Below are 19,320 nucleotides of genomic sequence, written 5' to 3'. Positions count from 1 at the left end.
GAAAACTACAATTTACAGCTCTATTTTGTAAATTCTAATAAATTTAATATATTTGAGATGTGGAAACCAAGCAAAAATTAGTTTTTTTTATTGGAACAAAGTTCTAAGTTGATTTTATCCTTATTTTGATATTCAATATGAAGGTGTCTATAGAACAATATAAATAAGCTAATTGTCAGTATCAATATCATATTTTAAGGTAAAGAGAAGTCGAAAGTCAAAATTTATCTCTTTTAAAAACTATCAACAAAACTAATTTTTAGAGAGGTACAGAAGAGACCTAACATCAAGAACATTTAGATGCATATATATATATATATATATATATATATATATATATATATATATATATATATATATATATATTGTAAATGTTTATTTATATCAATATAAGTAGTGGAGTAAATAAAAATTCAAAGCATGTATTTTTGCAAAATACCATGTGATGTCAATTATTAAAATATGTGTATTATTGGATAGTTAAATCAATTTTAATTACATATTTTTAAATATTTTTATGTATTCAATAATTTTTAACCTAATTTTAATTACAACATACATTTCCAATAGAAACCATAACTTCTTAATCTCCTACTATGGCTTACTTCGTTAATACAACACCTATGAATTCATTCTCAAATTGAACGTAAGTCAAAATCAAAATATATATTCAACACACATGTTATATACATCATGGTTTGAATTTTTATTTACTTCTCCACTTATACTGTAGTTTTTTTTATGATGAGAAGAACACTTACAAAGGCTTGGATTTATATATAGTTTAAGTGCTCACTTCCAAAATTTGCTGAAAGCTGCAATATATCAATATATTATATATATATATATATATATATATATATATATATATATATATATATATATATATATATAAATTTCTTCAATTTCTTATTTCTTAGACCTTTTGGTATGTTTATGTTTCGAAAAAAGTTCTCGATTGTCTCTTCTGTTTCAAAATAATTTTTAAAAAAAGTCTTTATCAAAATATCATTATATTTTATATCAAGAACATTTCGAAACATATATATATATATATATATATATATATATATATATATATATATATATATATATATATAACCAATTTGGCCAGGACTTTCTTTGATATTTTTAATTCATAACATAATTTGATATTTAAGTGATTTTTTCACGTGAGATATCAAAAGTCGACCATCATAACTAAGTGATGCAAAAACCCACGGCTCGGCTGGAGACCATTCGACACAGTATACGCTGTCCTCATGTTCACACCATTGAAGCGGTCCATCTTTTAATCTGCAAGAGAATATAGTGTGTTGCAATAATAGTTTCAGTTCTTATGGTATATAAGACATTTTTCACTTTTACTAATATACACAAAGCAGGTGGAAATTCAGGAACCGTTTGTGATATTCATACAAACACTGTTTATTTATACATTTATACACAACTAAGCTAGTGGTGTGAATGTTGCCTTAGTAGTAGTGGTAAACAGTGTGTTCAAACAAATACACTTTTTGCATGTCTAAAATTATTTTTTAAGTTAAAATGTCACTTATCTTACATTTTTCTCAGAAGTTTGAAGGAGCTTATTTTACTGGTTGAAATTTATCAATATAATTGTATAAATACACAAATGCATTACAAATTAATATTGATTATATTAATGTAATAACTTATATTTTAGTAGAGATGGATAGAAACTCCTAGCATTACATAGCACACAGATGGACTTTCTGTCTGTCTCACCAATCAAATGCTCCACTTAAACAGGCGCGAAATTCGATTGGTAATTGGTCTTTTAATATTGCTATTTTTTAACAAACTAATATTTTTCATCACATGATGTAAGGGTCAAAACCAGAATATTTTTGGTAAAAATTTACAAAATATTGAGATCAATATAATAACTTACTTTTGCTTGGTATCAAATCCTTCTTTATCATCAGTGATAAGAGTTTCACTGATATTTTCTGAACTAACACTTGCAGCGCTAGAAAGTAATACTCTTGCATCTGAACTGGCTGTAAGAACTAGCTGATCATGAAATGGATTAAATCTGACACACCAAATCCTGCAAATAGAGATTTATGTGAGCCGTTATGTGACAGGTTGGAAACTTTTCATTAGACAATGGTATTTGGATCATTTTAAGTGTATATGGCTAATATTAGAAAAGGGCGAACCAGCTTTTTTAACAGAATGGAATCTAGAGATCAAGAAAAAGATGGAGAGTTGGAAACATCTTATAGAAAGTAAATACCAAATTCATTAAATAACAATTTTATCCTAGTATGATCATACAAGTTGCTAATATCAATATAAAAGTTTTTGCAAAATGAATTTATTGAAGATATAGGAAAAAGTGCTTTTAACTATGTATTAAAAAAACACAAAGCAATTATGTAATAGAAACAGCCAAACTGGATTTACAAAGGCAAGAGATAAATTAAGAGAATTAATCTTTTAAGGTCATGATGTGGTAGCTCTCAGACGAGATGATGCTGTTGCTATCTTGTGTCACTTTACTTCTAATTTAGAAGCTATCTAATGATGATATAGCAGGTAGGCATGAAGAAATATATGAAACAGTAGAATCACTACATAAATCAAAGTTGTAGAGGAAGAGAATTTTGAAAATAACTTTTGCTTCCTATAAGAACGGGTCACTACTCCGCCGACCCCAGTGTAATAATTTACCACCAATTAGGGGATTACTACCCTTCTAACGAAAGTGCTGTGGGTGGTCGGGGCTTACAAACGCCTGGACGAGGTGGTCTCGGAAAGTGGGTCTATACTGGAGTGAAATTCGGGAGAATGAATATCGAAACAATAGATCTAATGCTAACCATTATGTTGTAACTATAAAAAAATAAAAACAGAGATACACAACAAAAATATAAAACCAAAATCTACATATAAAGTTATATTTATCTGGGCCGAGTCGAATTTTTGGAATCTTCCTTTGGGTACAAAATCTGCACCTACTTATATAATGTATAACAACATGAATTAATTTTTTCCTTTGAAGTGAAAAAATCGTATCATATAGATATAATATCTATTTATCTAATAATCAGGAATTCTCTTTATTTGAAAACTTATTATTCTAATAATATACTCAATATTTGGAAAACAGTTATAAGACAATTATATGGAAGCACTACCTAAGACTTCCCAATTATCGCGGTCGCGAAAAAAACTGACTCTTTAGGAATGCGGAGTGACTCCACTTGCAGTCACAAAACTGACTCCGCTCTAACTCTTGAAACTAACTCTTTTTATTGTGGACCCTCCATTTTATAGAATATTCTTTGACTGATTGAGATCCCCATGCAATTTGTTATGTTTGTTGATGTATTCCTATCTATTAAGGTTAGTATGTAGCATTGTTGAATAAATACCAAACAGTTGTTTACTGCTTGTGAAAGTATTTTATTGTTAGAGGACATTATAAACTTGAATTATCTAAAATTATTATTTCCTTTTGTTTTCAATCTACTTTTATAGACTTATGTCTATCCCTATAGACACAAAGGGAAAGAGAAATCAACAAATTAAGTAATATTTTAGATTACAGTGATTACTGGGCCACAACAATTAGAAAAATGACTAAAAATGTAAATAGCATATGACAAGCTTCTAATCTTGAATTGGTGATTAAATTTTTTTCTATATTATGAAAACAAAAAGTTTCAATTTTTACAAAAACAAATAACTTACCAATGTGAATGATCGCTTCTGGAGAATACAGGACTACTTGTTTGTCTGAAATCCCAAATTTTCAGAAAACCATCATCTCCACAGGTTGCAAGGTGGTATAATTTATTCATATTGTAGTCCATATCTCTTATAAATTGACAATGAGCATTATCTATATTCCAGGCTAGTTCTCCCGACCTTATATCATATGTCTTTATGTGAGTTTCCGTCAATGTACTGAACTATTGATGAAAAACAGCATTTTTAATGATATTCCCTGAAGAGCATTTTCAAATACCTACCTGATTACAATTTTGATGTGGATTCCACTTGCCATTAGTGAATTTTGGACTATTCTTGCCTTCTAATAATATACTACTTACAAGTTTCCCTTCAGTTTCAGAAATGTCCCAGAGGACAACATGGGTATCTGTTAAAGTCACTGCAGAATTAGCAATTGTCGGATGAAATTCTGTTGTTCTGATATCATTTCCCAGTGAAGTAGAATCCAGTTTTGTAACTATTTCTAAATTTTCAATTGTATCATGATTTTCTATCTCAGGTAGTCTTAAAATTGCACTTCTCATAACACAGCTGTTTTCACCGGTGAGAGTGTTGTAGCAAGTAGATATTTTTAGTGGATCTATAGGACTTGATGTCAGTTTCCATATTTCACCTTCAGAATGATGAAATACCTATAAATATCGAGAAAACTATATTAATAGTTACATTAAAATCCGAATCTAATGTCAGATTAATTATAACTTTATTAATATTATTTGCAAATTAAACAGGCGAATAGGAAGACATAAATAAACTCACAGAAGTTTTTATTGTAGATATTTCTTCATTGAATTCTATTAAATGAATTTGATTATTAGTTTGTTTAAGTGATTGTGTTCCTATTAAAAATCGTATTTTTTCTGTTTCTGCATATTGTGCACATAATGCTCTGGACTAAAATAATAAGACATACAATATTTGAAAATATTCAAAAATAGTCTGTATACCTGAAACTCTAGACCGTAAATTACAGAATTTTCATTATCCATGATTTAAATATTTGTTTTCTTTCATTCTTGACAGCATGTGGAAAAACGTCAACAGGGATGCCAGATTTCACGATTTATGGTGAGATCTCACAAAATTTGTTCTTAATCTCAGGATTTTTTGATTTTTGAATATATACATATTGTATACATAATGCTGCAATATCACTGATCTAAACATATGCAAACAAAACTAGAGTAGTGCATTATGTTACTAGGAGTAGAAGGCTATTATTATTGTTGAGCCCAGATTCTTGAAGGCCGAGATGTTAGCCAAGCCTGGGCAAATTGGGCAAAACATAAAATATAATGGGTCCTCTACTCCAAGTGATATATTTTTTATTCAAGCGTGTGTGTACATTAAAATTCTTCTCGATACATTTTTAAAATACACCTTTTAAAAGTGAGAAACTTCAAACTAATTAAAAATTAAATAACACACTTTGCCTTGATTTTTCTAAAAGTATCTATAAATATATATAATTATTATTTTAATCGTAATTTTGTTTTCCCTAACCTTAAATAGCTAGATGGTTTTTCAAATTTATGGTATATTAAATAAAAATGTAAGGGTACCTAATACTGTAAAGTAATATCTAAGAAAGAAATGTCGTGCTATATGTTTTATTCAAATACGTATCAAAGGTTATAAAGTAAATTCATACAAAACGATATAAATAATAATAATAATAATCTTTATAAACAACACAAGGTCCTTTGCTGAATAAATTCTTTGTTTTCAAAAAAAGTGGTTGAGAGGGATATAAGGGCGGATGAATTTTTATTTTAATCTAAATCGGAATCTGATTCCGACGAGGACGAATCAGCTCTTAGAAATGATTGTTCTTCAGATTGAATAACGTAAATAGACAGTTTAAATTTAGTTCCATGAATCTCACAGCCACTTTTAACAATAAAATTTATTTTAATATAGAGGATAGTCAATGTATAACATAACTATAATACCACATATTAAAGAATAATAAAAATTAAAGTACATGTTTAACATGCGCTATTATACAGTCACATAATTCTTACTGTAAAAGCGCATGTTAGAAATGTAGTTTAATTTTTAATTTTTATCAAAGTAAATAAATAACATAATAAAACAAAAGCTTAAAATAATTATTAATATAAAATTTTTAGAATATAATAATAATGAATTAATGTAACGTGCAGCTGTGTGAACTTGACTTTCTCAGACATTGCTTCAGCCAATACGAATCGTTATAAAAGGTATCACTAGCATCCCATGAGCCGATCACGCGTTTTTAATACTCTCACCGGTCAGATATAGTACATTATTGAGCGTTTATTATTGTACTAGTAAAAGAATAGGTTATTTCTACGATCTGTATTGCGGTAAATAATATAGATATTTTATTATATTATACGCTTGAAGAAACATAATTTATTATCTGTACAAGGAGAAAAATTCAGTATCCAAGAGTCTGACCGAAAATAAGCAATGCAGGGAATATCATTCCTCGGTTCAAGAATAGGTATAGGATCACATAACATCATAATATTTTCCGCAACGTGTATGTCCTCTAGATTAGATGGTATGAAATATTGAAGATTACCAGAAGTTGAACTTTACCGTATTCCAGCGCTAATTCTAAAAGAGTGTTTTCATAAAAAAATATTAACAAAATTCAGCTGAGAAATCGTTTTAAAACCACGAAGTTGGAAGGGCTCCTTTCAATAAAAAGCTTAATTTCAAATAGCGGTAATTGCTACAACTACTGTGTCTTCAGATTTAACAAATAAATTAAATTCTGCAGTGATGTATCCCCAAAAAATTGATTCAGATTCGGAATAAATAAATTTATTTTTTGATATCTCGTTTTTACATCATATGCCATTCCGTTTTGAGTTTAGAAGCATATAATATTAATGTTTCGACTACTTTCAGTATATCAAAATATAATTTATCAAATCATCAAGATTGAAAAATCATATTTTGATATACTGAAAGTAGTAGAAACATCAATATTATATGCTTTTAAACGAAATTTTTATTGATAGAGACCTAAAATCAAGATAATTCATCAGAAAAACGTATAAAAGAGGTATAAGAAGTAAGAAATTAAGGAAATTATTTCTTTCTTTTATTCCCACTCCAGAAGTTTAACTTCGAAATTTCGAGGTTTGTTACAATTTTCTTACCACGGCTCTCACAATTTTTAGCTTCTAACCATTTGGCATCCCTGAACGTTAAGTAGTTCTGTCAACGTCAAAGTTTTTGTTCGATGCCAAGAAACTATTGTCAAATGTTCAATTACTATCTTAGAACTAAACAAATTCCATAATAATAATAGATCATTGTTAATTGTTTTTGAAGTTGAAATTTTTACCTGTATTAGTTATAGTTTTGCATTATTAACTTGTATTTACCATATTGCCCGCTGTGTATTTTCAACATTTTAGAATAGTAGCCCGGGCGAGCAAACTTAGGTCGACATTTTGTTTCTTTTAGTAGTATTTCAAATCAAGTAAAAAACTAAAATATGAGCGAAAAGTTTGAGCCCAACGGTGATTATTATGCAGAAAATTTTAAAAGAAAGTCTGGCGCAGAGCCCGGTACAAATGGTACCGAAGATAATGCGGAAACCGAAGAGAATATAGTAATTCAAAAAGCAAGTGAATATGTTAGAGAATTGTTAGCTGAGAAGTTATTGATTGATCAAAACAAATTACCTAATGCCGCTCGGTTGTTGGAACAAGGTATTTACTTAATTTATTTTATAACATATAGTAATCACTCGCATTTTTTGGGTTAGATACTAAAATTTATACACCTTCAACTACGAATGTAGTCCTAATAATGGATAAGAATCTGAATTTTTAAATACCTCATCTTCCCATTGAGTTATGAAATCAACACATTAAAATAATAAAAAATATTTGACCCCCTCAGAATTTGATGAAATTTGGTATGAAGGTTGTCTATATAGAGATTAAGAAAAACACAAATTTTTTTTAAACATCTACAACAATTTCAGAATTAAGGCTATGTAATGTTTTCCAAAATTTGAACCATTGTTTTTCTCCTAATTGAGCTAGAGATATGGGAGAGGTGTCATTTTACTCAGTTTTAAATGCTTTCTTTTGATATGCAATACAATGTACTGTTATAAAAAGTGTTTTTGAAAAATCAAATTCAAGATTTTGATTTTCTCAAAAAGTGCATTTTTGAAAATTTAAAAAAATCTATTAATAGTTTATACTTTTGGTAAGTGATTCTGAAAATTCCAAAGTGGGAGGCTAATCAGTTCATAGTTGAATGATAATTTTTAAAAAGTTTATGAAACTGTTAGTCAGAATACATACTACAGATTTTTTTAATATATTATTTAAATCATGAACTTGAAATTAAATTTTTAACATTATGTTTTAGGTAGAAGATTTTCAGAACTTGATGATTTGTGAAGTTTTTATAATTTTTTCAGATGTTATTACATAATTTCTTCCTGTAGGTGTTGTAGGATCCACTAACTTGTGTCATTTGTAGTTTTTCTGGGCAGTTTTTGATGGTAACTGTTCCCTCTGTTGTATCCTCACAAAACATTTTTACACATATCTTCGATACACTTGAATTTGCAGGCATATAGACATTATATTGCTGTGTTCCCTTAATAGTTACTGTTTAGCTGTAACAGCTGTTCAGAAATTTCTCAGACTCTACATACTCTTCTTGTGTTTAAGGTTAAATAAATTTTTAACGGAATATTCATAAAGTTGAATAGGTATTAGAATTTGATCATTATAAGAACTTTGTAGGCTTGCTTTTGCAGCATATCTCTTCACTGTGCCCTCAACTCCATCACATGTTCCTTTTCCCTAAACTGATTTTGAATCAGATCAGTGAACAAAGCTAATATAACACAGACAGAAAAGAAAACTGAAAGTGAGCCTGCCCCAATTTGAATATTGAGAGTTCTTTTTGAATATCTAGCAAAATTATCTACAGAATAAGTTATTTCTTTGTACAAGGTATCCATTTACATATGTCTTGCTCAATGGTGAAAACTAAATACGATCATAATTAATTTTATTATTTTTTGAAGATCCTCCACAAAGATTTATACCCTTTTTCATGCATTTGAATCAATTTTTAAGTAAAGTACTTTATTGTTTCATTAAAGTGATTATTAGGATAGTTACAAATTCTTTTGATTGAGAGCTTATATTGCCATGAATAATGAATGACATCTTCTCTTGTTTTTTTTTTAAATTATAACGCTTTCTGGCTAATATTATGGCTGTTCACCATGTAAGATTGACTGATCTAAGTTGCTCTACTGTGATTGTAATCACATGAGTTTGAGTTAAAAATAGCTTCACGGATATATAAATGGAAAATGCTATTCAATTGGTCTACCGATACAAATATAATACCGAATTAGATTGATTTTTTTCATCTCAGAAATGTAGCAATGAATTTCATCAAAATTGAGGATGCTGCTGGCCCAAACTCAGATCATTCTCATATATTACTAACAACTAGTGAACACATTATAGTAAGAGAATTCAAAGAAACTAATAACAAAAGTGACTAGGACACTTTCAATCAAGAATTAAATGACACAATGAGCCTAAATGTACTAATTTGAACAACTAGTCGAAGAAGCTGAGAATTTAAACCCCAACTAACTCACAAATATTTGTTGGATACATTAGGAAAATTTTTGGTGGTGGTGTCGGGAGCTCCGCTATTGTAACTGTAATATCTCCAGATAGACTTTGTATTTGTTGAGTATCCTCCATCTTCTCCAAATTTGGTACACAACGTTTCTCAGAACAATTACGGGATGAACGATTTCCTTATAATATGAAAATATAAGTGCGGTAAATCAGTGGTTTGTAGAGGTTCAACAATCTTTCAATTTCTTTCAAAATGCATTAGAAATTGTAGGATATTTAAGGGAAAAATATATTAACCTTATCGAAGATTATGCTGCAAAATACAATTGTTGTCGTTACTAATTTTTTATGAGTGAGTCAGGGGCGGAGCAAAGAGCCCTCGGAAAAGTAGAAATTATCATGTTGGAAATATCTTTGGCTTACTGGTGATGATAATTTGATGATTTTCATGCCTAACATTTTTATGCAAAATTAATATATTTTGGGTAAATAGTATAGTATTCATCATTTTTTTCAGAGGTAGCTAAAACTCAATCTCTAGGAAGAGCTCCTGTGAAAGAAAATAAATATGTTGACATTTATAGAGAGAAGCCCATCAAAGTTACTGTCAAAGTCTTAGTACCTGTTAGAGAACATCCAAAGGTAGGTTTTCCATTATTAAAATGATTTCTTATTGATTTAATTTTCAAACATACATAACAGAATTGCTAGGTATCATGGAATTAAAAAACTTTGTCCTAACTTTTTAAAGTATTAGGCTCTACCATCTACGTGTTTTAATATGGCGTTTGTATGTTTCATGGTGTGCATTAAAATATTTGTGTGCTCATTTTGAGTTAATATGAAATAGTTTAGATTTAACTAGATTTTATTATATTACAGAAACATTTTGAGGGAAGGAAGAAATATATAGAACATTAATTTTTTAAGCAGGAGTGAAGTTGTAATATTAAAAAGATTTCGTATCAGTCACACTAAACTTGCACTTAGTTATTTTATTTTTTCAGGTAGTAGTGCTGTTTGTTATACTATGACTGTTACGCATATAGTCACCATCTACAGAACAATAAATCCACATATATAAAGATAGTATTAAAGATCCTCAAAACTATTAACATCTATCACAATATATAATAAAGTAAAATTATGTATTTTAATAACTTTGTAACAGTTCCTTAAGTAATTGTCATATTATTTGTTCCTTCACCAAAGAATTCTAACTCACAGGTAACATTAAAAAACAATCCAAAAACGTATTTAAAATTACTTCCAACTGTTTTTTGGTTAGGATTACAATGTGACTTGTTCCCTTAAAAGATAATAGATGAAAATGTGCTGATAGATCATCCTCTATTTATTTGTACAACTATTCTAGGAGCTAACGACTAAGTGTGAAAATATACTTCATTAGAGGACGAAGGCGGAAGTCACTTTTATTTAAAATTGATATTAAAATTTAGTCGAGAGACCTGTAAAACTGTGACTTAATGAGAGTACATTATTTCATGTTTGTTCATCAAATATTTGAGTGAATGTATTATCAGCTTAAAAATTGTGTCAGTTTGAAAAAATTTACAGTTATATACTAACCAACAGTCTGAAGAAATGAATAAGTATTAGCATAACCATAATGTGGATCCAATATCTGTATCAACCTTTTTTTTGTTTCAATGATGCATCAATTCAACATTCACCAGTTTGTAATATGTAAATTTCTTTTAGTTTAATTTTGTCGGTAAACTTTTGGGACCAAAAGGTAATTCTATGAAGCGGCTTCAAGACGAAACAATGTGCAAAATGGCTGTATTAGGAAAAGGATCAATGAAAGATAGAGCTAAAGAAGAGGAATTAAGAAATTCTTTGGATCCTAAATACAGGTAAATAAATATATGTGTGAAGAATCATTTATTTTTTGTGAAGATATTTGAAGTATGGTGACAAGTGTGCTGGAAATAATATATTAAATTACAGGCCTATGCTTATGCTCTATGCTATTTCTGAGGTTCGAATTGAACATATATTAGAGTACTGTAGATATTTTTTAATTGATCAGCATGGGTTTAGGCAGGAAAAATCTACGTCCACTGACCTTGACTTATATCAACATCTTGAAGGACTTTGACACTGTCAGTCATGTCTTGTTTGGGCTTTTTAGAGTGATTGCTTTTGTTATTCAGCAATCATCTAAGTGAGTATAATTTATAACCAATAAAAGCTCAGTTTCAAATATAGTATCAGCTACATGAGGTGTTTTTCATTTTTAATTTATTCATTAATGTTATAAGTGAAGTAATATAGGATGAATGGCTCGGTCAGAGATGGATTGGAACATCTGATATGACACAAGCTAAGTCACACATGGGCCTTCTGTCTCTTTCACCAATCAACCTTCTCCACTTAAGCTTGTTCGACACAGTCATCTCAGTTGCCATTCCCATACTATAAACATCATGGATGATATCAAATGCCCTTAATGTATAGAGAAGAAATCATGTCATCAGTAATTGTCATTCATATGTTCAAACTCTTGGGCAAGTTGTACAGTTTGCTAGTGAAGTCAAAAGATTCTAGCCAAGGTGCCTGATTAGTTTTCTAAAGGACAACTGCCTTTGATATTTTAAGTGGGGCACTATAGTCCTATTAGTTGGCCTATGGGCCTACAATGTAATTCTATAGTCAATATATGAACAATGGTTAGAATCTAACTGTAATTTGTTTATGTACCTAAAGAATCTGGCTTGTTACTAGAATAAAATATTCATCAGTTACTTCATATTCTCATTATTTTGATTATATATCTAGTTCTGATGATTTTCCTTAATTTGTAAATAAATAAATGAAATATTTGAAAGATCTGTTGAATTCCATTTGCAAATTATTGTAGCCATTTATCAGATGACCTCCATGTTGAAATTTCGGCTCTTGGCCCCCCAGCAGAGGCTCATGCAAGAGTTGCATTTGCATTGGCAGAAGTGAGAAAATATCTTATACCCGATAATAATGATAATATAAGACAAGAACAAATGAGAGAAATGGAGTTATTTGGAGAAAGAGGAAATGCATTAGATGATAGAGATACCAGACTAAGGAGGTCAGCTCCAAGCATTCCTAGACGTAAGTATTAATAGCAAGCATAATAGTCGGTGGATATCAATTCGTGAAATTTAATACATTTTTGTCGAATTTATGATCATTACCATTTAGACTGTCTTCAAACTATTGCATTCATCCAACATTTTTTGTTACGCAATCTCTCATCTTGCCAGTGATATATTCATTTATTGAGAAAATAAACAGTGAAAATGATTTGACCAATGATATCAAATATTCAATTCATCCTATCCTTGTAAGCAGGTATAGTCAGAATTATTGAAACTTACTTGGAATTGAACCTGGAAAAAACCTATCAAAAATGTGACAATGATTAATTTTTCAAATCATGCAGCTATCAGAGTAGTGGGTTCTCATGTCATTGTCTCAAAACTGAGAGTGAGGAAGAAAAACTGAGGAAATGGGCAAGAATAACAGTTTCTTTAGTCTCGGTTCTTAGCAATATTGAAATCAAATGAAATTTAGATCCTAATAATCTAGTTCGCATTACATTGTCTTGGTAGAAATTCTTCTATAAGAAAAAGTTTTGTAAGAAGGATAAACCTGAATAAGAAGCATTCTGGAGGTATATTCTCTGGCTGGATCATTAAAAAGTTCCTTTACAACTTTAGAACAGCTGAAAAGGCTCTTAAAAAAACAAGCCGGTTTCTAGTTTCCTTAAAAGGCACTGCCATCTAGGAATTACCTAAATAGATTAGGTTTTGTAGAAATTGATCAGTGCAAAACTCTGGATTGCCTGGTCCTAGAAACTTGGAAGAACAAGGAAATAATTTCCTTGAAACCATTACAGATACTGAAATACATCAGGATCTTGGAACTGGAAGGCAAAGTGTAGATGGTAACAAGAATTACTTTAATATCTGTATCCATTTTCGTTGATACTTGTGGAATTATACTTCCTAATCTATTTGTTTTTACTCAAAACTTTTTATTATTTCAGCATCTATACCTAGACCACTTCCTCCAGCAATGCGTACAGTTACAAGAGTACCTGTAACTACGCCTAGAGTTATGCCTGCAAAAACTAAAATTATGTCAATTTTGGATCGTGCTCGTGTTGCTATGGAAGAGAGCTATGGATATGAAGATGATTATGGATCTACTTCGCCAGGTTATAGTAGTTTTTCTAGCTCAAGAGCACCCTACACTTCAGGATATTATGACGACTATGAAACTGATTATTATAAAGGCAGCACCTCCGGTTTTGGTAAGTAATTTATCTTAATTTTGGTGATAGTTAAGTATGAACTTCACTCGATTAATAGTCATAGTAGAAAAGAAATTGGACAAATATATTTTGGATTTGGTGATATAGTGAGCTGAAATTATTAATTTAGCTTGTTAATGTCACTTAAGCACTTTCAATTATACTGGAAGTTCTCCATTTCAAATATTTTAACTAGATACAGATAAATCAAGTTTTATTCACCAATTCTGTTTAAGATTTTTTAACAAGTGCTTTTCAGCTAAAATCGTAGGTGTATCCGACTCCTCAAAATTTTGGACATGCTGCTCACCAGTTTTATGTATTTATTGATACATAGAATGTCAAGGATCCATTTTGTTGGTCAGATCACTCTTTTGATTTGGTTTGCTTAGGTGTGGGTATTTGGAGTTTATACTAAAAATTTGGTATTTACAAGTCTGTTATGAAAGATGAAGATTACATTTAGAGTATTATTTACTTCTATTTCCCTAACAGTAAGCCATATTTCAAAAATTATAAGACATAACTCGAAGAAAATAAATCATAAATGTTTATAAGTAGATGGTGGTAATTATTCATTACAAAATTACATTACTCCCTAAAATTAATGCACCACTTTGAAATTTAATAAAAAATTCACTACTTTTTTCAAAGCACTAGCATTAATTCCTTTTTTTGTACTCCTGATTCACGGATATAGATATATATGGAGTTATTAGATAGTGCCTACAGAGCAAGATAGGGAAGAAATCGGGGTAAAATAACAGTCCAGACTCGTTAACAGTACAGGGGTTTGTGACAAGGTACATAGTTTAAAGTTAGTGTAGAAACTGTTAGATTTATGCTTAAGCTAATACAGTGCAGTGTCCTAGGCAAACAGTTGATCCTTGGATAGACAATTATCAAGTATTAGAAACATAAGCTAGATGGGGTGTTTTGTTTATAATATGTTTGAACTCAGTGCCAACAATACCTCCAATTTATCTGTATCATCATCACTTTTATTCGAAACTCTTTGAGTCACACCCTGCATACCAGGGAACATAAAATTTTGCTAAACTAGAAAATACGTTTTTGGTAAAGAGTCATGGAGTTGGAGCTAATTCCTATTGTATTTGATATCTAGTAACTTCTCGTTTACCTATGTGATTAAGTAGGTATCGAATATTCTGGGACGGTTCTAACTGTCTTGGACAAATATGGGTGGATGTTTGAAAAAATAGAATTGGTTATAAAAAGAGAGATAAAATTTAATATAAAAATTTGTAAACCCAGATGAAAATTCTAAAATCCTCGTGTGTTATAATATATTGGAAATTTTGGGATTTGATTTCAAATAACTTAATCTACTTTTAATCTACTTTGTGATGAATCCTTTTAAGAATTTGATCTATTCATTAAATCCACTTAACTGCTCTTCACTGTTGAAATTTCCAGAAATAAAAAGTTATAAATATGCAGAATACAAAAATTAAATGTTGTATCATGGAAAGCTTCTATCTCTGTAGTATATATCATCATTTGAAGGCTAGCTGACATCATTTTGGTTCCATTCCACCTTGCCAGGAAGTTTTACCTTGAATTTCTTATCAAGTAGGTATGTCCGTTGGATCCTATCTGGAGACATCATAAGGACATGTTCCATGTTGGCAGTTTTATACCGAGTTTGTTTTTTCTATGGCTGTGCACCTTGGCAGTCTGTAGAGACACGATACTTATTTGGGCCCTCAGGGCAGTCGTCAGTATTTACCTTGCCATTGTAGTTACCTCCCACAATACAAGTATCGTAAAGTTCGTTAGCGCCGCTATAGCCGTTTGTTTGGTAGGCCTTTCTACCAGATCAAAAAAGCGTGAATTAATCTAGAAGATGATCTCTAATATTCACATTTAGGTAGATCACATGAGACCTCAGCTGCCCCTAGTGATCTGCTGCTGAATCTGCGTGGTTGCCAAATACTGTCTTTTTTGTCAAGTAATTAATGGAGCTCGGTTAGAGAATATGATTTAGACTATGAGTATTGTAAATTTAATTAAAAATTTTTAAACTTTAGTTTGTTCACTTGTATCATTAGTTTATTTAAAAATTGATATTTATTTTATCATTTCCTCAAAATAAATAAGTACTATATTACTGGATAGAAAATTGAAAACCCTTTTAAAAGCGGTGTCACATGCTACACATTTAAAATATTTATAAGGGTTGAGGTGCAGGTAACTAATTTTATTCGGAAAGTGGTTCACATTCATAATAACGCTAGTTTACTAACAATTTAATCATAGTACAAATTAATCATTAACATTTTCTAACAACTGGGTTAATATCATCAAGTTCTTTGTGTTAACTATCCATTTATAAGAATTTGAAAATAAGTGATCAGATTTTTATGTTATTGAAAATATAATTAAAAATAATAATGATAATAAATTTTAATAATAAGAAACTACGGATTTTTAAATTTATAATATTTAATAAAAATACTAAAGTATCCTATTTTATTTTTAAATAATTTATAATATAAGTTAATAATCTAAAAGAATTTCGCCGGTTTTTAATACATATAAAACAATATTTATCAAAAATATACAGAGAAGATTAAAATTTTTTATCAATTATTCAATCAAAGAGAATACACAGTGTGATCTAAACCGATTTATTCTTCTTGAAGAATAAAATTGACACGATATTCTAATTATGTTTCAAAGTTAATATTGCTTAAAAATACTATCAATTTATATCATTATGACAAATGGAACTATCAAAAAATTATCTGTGGAGCGATTTTTGCAAACAAACCTTATATACTAACATAGGAGTTTTGATTTCGACTGAACGTAATAACAAATATTAAGGAGGTTCGAGCGAGAAATTTCGCAAAACAATATATATATTTTTTAATAGTGTAGAGTATCACGAATCCAACAGTACCCTTCTTTATATGTATTATTAAGAAAATTGAGTGCGTGAATGGTATCGAAAGTATAAAGATGGCCGTTATGATGTGCATGATGAAGGGGGCCAAGGACGCAAATCTGTCGTTTTAGATGACCTGGTTCAACGAGTTGACAGAATGGTTGAAGAAAATCGCAGATTCGACATTACTGCTTTGTCTACGGAATTCCCAGAAGTTTCAAGGCCTGTTTTGTATTCTATTGTGACTGAACGGTTAGACTACATTGGCGGCAACTTTCTTTGAAGAGGGTATTGAAAAAATTGTCTACAGTTGTGGCAATTGTCTCAATCTATTTGGTGATTATGTCGAAAAGTAACGGAAAGTGTACATATCTTTTGGTGATAAAATTATTGTTTTATATGAACTTGTCTTTTATTTATAGCCTATCGGAGGTTGAAAAAAAAACGGCGCTTTTATATTTGATTACTAAGAAATTAATCTTTCTAATGGTGTCAGTCATTATGGCGATTATTCAACAAAAATTAGCTATTTATTAGCTAAAAATTGTCATAATTCAATGCATATCCAGTAACTTTTTGATTTTGTCACATTTTTACACTCGCAAACTAAATATATTCCACTGTAACAAGCAACTATAATAACCAATGCCGTTATAGACCGTTATTCATATACATACACAGACCTTTACATATACTTTATAAGTGTGTATAGCAATACTCGACGTTTATTGGCTGTTTTGAAAAAATCAAATGAGTGACTATTTGTTTTTAATAAAATGTTAACGTTCAATTTAGCAAAATTTATGCATTGTTTTAGTTCATAATTAATCAATTTAAAATTTTCAACTAATTATCTGTCTATCCTGCCATAGGTCTTCCGTCAGTTCTCTCTCCTGAATTTGCTTATCGATGCCTTCTCTCCAGCTTCTTCTAGTCTTCCTTTTTTCTTTTTCCCTTGTGGTGTCTATTTTAGGACCTGTTTAGATATTCTTTGTATATGACCATACCAGATTAGTTGTTTCGTTTTGATGTTATTGATTAATGTGTGTCTGACTACCAGTGCCTCCTTTATTCTATTCTACCATTGTCTTCTTTATTCTATTCTACCATTATCTCCTTTGTTCTATTCTACCATTTCTTATCATATCCCTGTCTTCATTACCATTTTGTCCCTTAATTGTTTTATCTGCCACACTTCGCTGGCATATGTTACAATATTTTTAGGGATCGTGTTATATATTCGTGGTTTGTTGATTTTTGATATCATTTGCTCCCATAATATTCCTTTCATTCAAACTTTTCTGCCATGTGTATTTCTCTCTTTGATTGCTGTGTAGAGTGTTCCATCTTCTGTTATATTCTTTGCAGTGTTTCCCTCAGGTCGATGTCTTGTGATGTTGCTCCTATGCACAATCAGTTTTTTTTTTACATTTACTTCGAAATTCCATTTTCTGTACTCTTCTACGAGTTTTCCAGTTATTTAGCTTAAGTCTTCATGATCCCGTGCATTACTATATGATCGTCTGCGAAGCAAAGCATGTATGGTGTAGAGTTGTTACTGAGAGGTATTCTCATCCCCCTGCATTCCTGCTTTCAAATTTTGAGTGCTTACTCCAAGTAGAACTTGAATAGCGTTAGCGAGAAGCAACACCGTGGTTTTATATCTTTCGTGGCAGTTCAGATAAAGCCTGGTTTGCTTTAATTTTCGTCATACTATTTTCGTATGTTAGTTGCTTTTATTAACCTGTTTGTGATGTTTGTTCTAGTTCGCTAGAAGTCGTATGTCTTCTGCAGATGTACATTTAATAAATTAATTTTTTTCGATCCTTTGTAAAACACAGTATAGATGTGGATCTGCCGGGCTTGAAACCAACTTGTTCTTCCGCCTCAAGATCCTTATTTTCTCTTTCAATTTTGGTTAGCAGTATGATCGTTGTATAGTTCCCGAGTTGTGGCAATTATATCTGCATCTATAGCTGTAGTTTCTAAACTGTTGAATGACTGCAAAATATTTTTTGTAGGCACCTCAATGAGGAATAAGATAATAATGGCTATTGTCTTGCCTGAGATATTTACAAAAAACATAAACTGCAACTTCTAAATCAGAATAAGTCGGCGCATGGGCTTGATATAGCATCTATAATTTGTCCTTCCTCATTTTTCCTTCTTCGCATTAATAGTTCATTCTCCTAAAAATTACTTTGAATCTCTATTTGCTATATGATCTTAACGCTTTCATTAGCTTCGCTTGTATGTATATTTCTATCCTTGTAACGGAATATTTAAACTCGATTTTCTCCTATTTTAAAACGCCAAATTGATTTACAAACTTATTGAAAAACCACTTGCAATACAATAATTCACTACTATAACATCTTGTCTTTGTCCAATAGTCCTTATCAAGATCAGTAGACTTAACGATACCCTAATAATTCAGTAACTTGATTGTGGTTAGATGGCGTTAAATTAATATAAAAATTTGCCATTTTAAGTTGACTGCTAGACAAACTTATGTAGTAGCACTACTGTCCTTAGACGGTATACAAATAGAAAAACTTGATTAAAAAATTTAACTGAAAGTCTGGCATGATGGTGAAGTATTAGATGAAATGTTAAATTGCGAAATAATGCATAAGATTACCTGATATTATAATCATACATGATTTAACAAATAAATTATAGCTTAAAACAAT

The 19,320-nt window shown here is 30.2% G+C and overlaps 2 protein-coding genes across 3 annotated transcripts in view; one reads left to right on the top strand and one right to left on the bottom strand.

Annotated features, from left to right (window-relative positions):
* Positions 1-1,105: 1,105 nt before the first annotated feature.
* Positions 1,106-4,805, bottom strand: LOC130896685 (EARP-interacting protein homolog). Its single transcript, XM_057804944.1, has 6 exons — positions 4,713-4,805; positions 4,525-4,659; positions 4,005-4,397; positions 3,724-3,944; positions 1,916-2,074; positions 1,106-1,296 (listed from the first exon to the last, which is right to left on the bottom strand). The coding sequence occupies exons 1-6, from the start codon at positions 4,752-4,754 to the stop codon at positions 1,137-1,139; spliced, it is 1,110 nt and encodes a 369-aa protein (XP_057660927.1). The 5' UTR covers positions 4,755-4,805; the 3' UTR covers positions 1,106-1,136.
* A 2,175-nt stretch (positions 4,806-6,980) lies between these two features.
* The window catches only part of LOC130896684 (KH domain-containing, RNA-binding, signal transduction-associated protein 2-like), a 38,050-nt gene continuing 25,710 nt past the window's right edge, over positions 6,981-19,320 (top strand). The window contains exons 1-5 of one of the 2 annotated variants that reach the window (XM_057804942.1): positions 6,981-7,478; positions 9,916-10,040; positions 11,121-11,275; positions 12,283-12,512; positions 13,450-13,716. In XM_057804942.1, coding sequence (XP_057660925.1) covers positions 7,262-7,478; positions 9,916-10,040; positions 11,121-11,275; positions 12,283-12,512; positions 13,450-13,716 — 994 coding nt within the window. In that variant the 5' untranslated portion in view covers positions 6,981-7,261. The remainder of the gene's footprint in view (positions 7,479-9,915; positions 10,041-11,120; positions 11,276-12,282; positions 12,513-13,449; positions 13,717-19,320) is intronic. The other variant, XM_057804941.1, reaches the window with a different exon arrangement.

Source organism: Diorhabda carinulata, chromosome 7, assembly GCF_026250575.1.
Source record: "Diorhabda carinulata isolate Delta chromosome 7, icDioCari1.1, whole genome shotgun sequence".
In the NCBI taxonomy this organism is placed as follows: domain Eukaryota; kingdom Metazoa; phylum Arthropoda; class Insecta; order Coleoptera; family Chrysomelidae; genus Diorhabda; species Diorhabda carinulata.
Note: the sequence above shows the minus strand (reverse complement) of the source record. Positions and strands in the feature narration are given on the sequence as shown.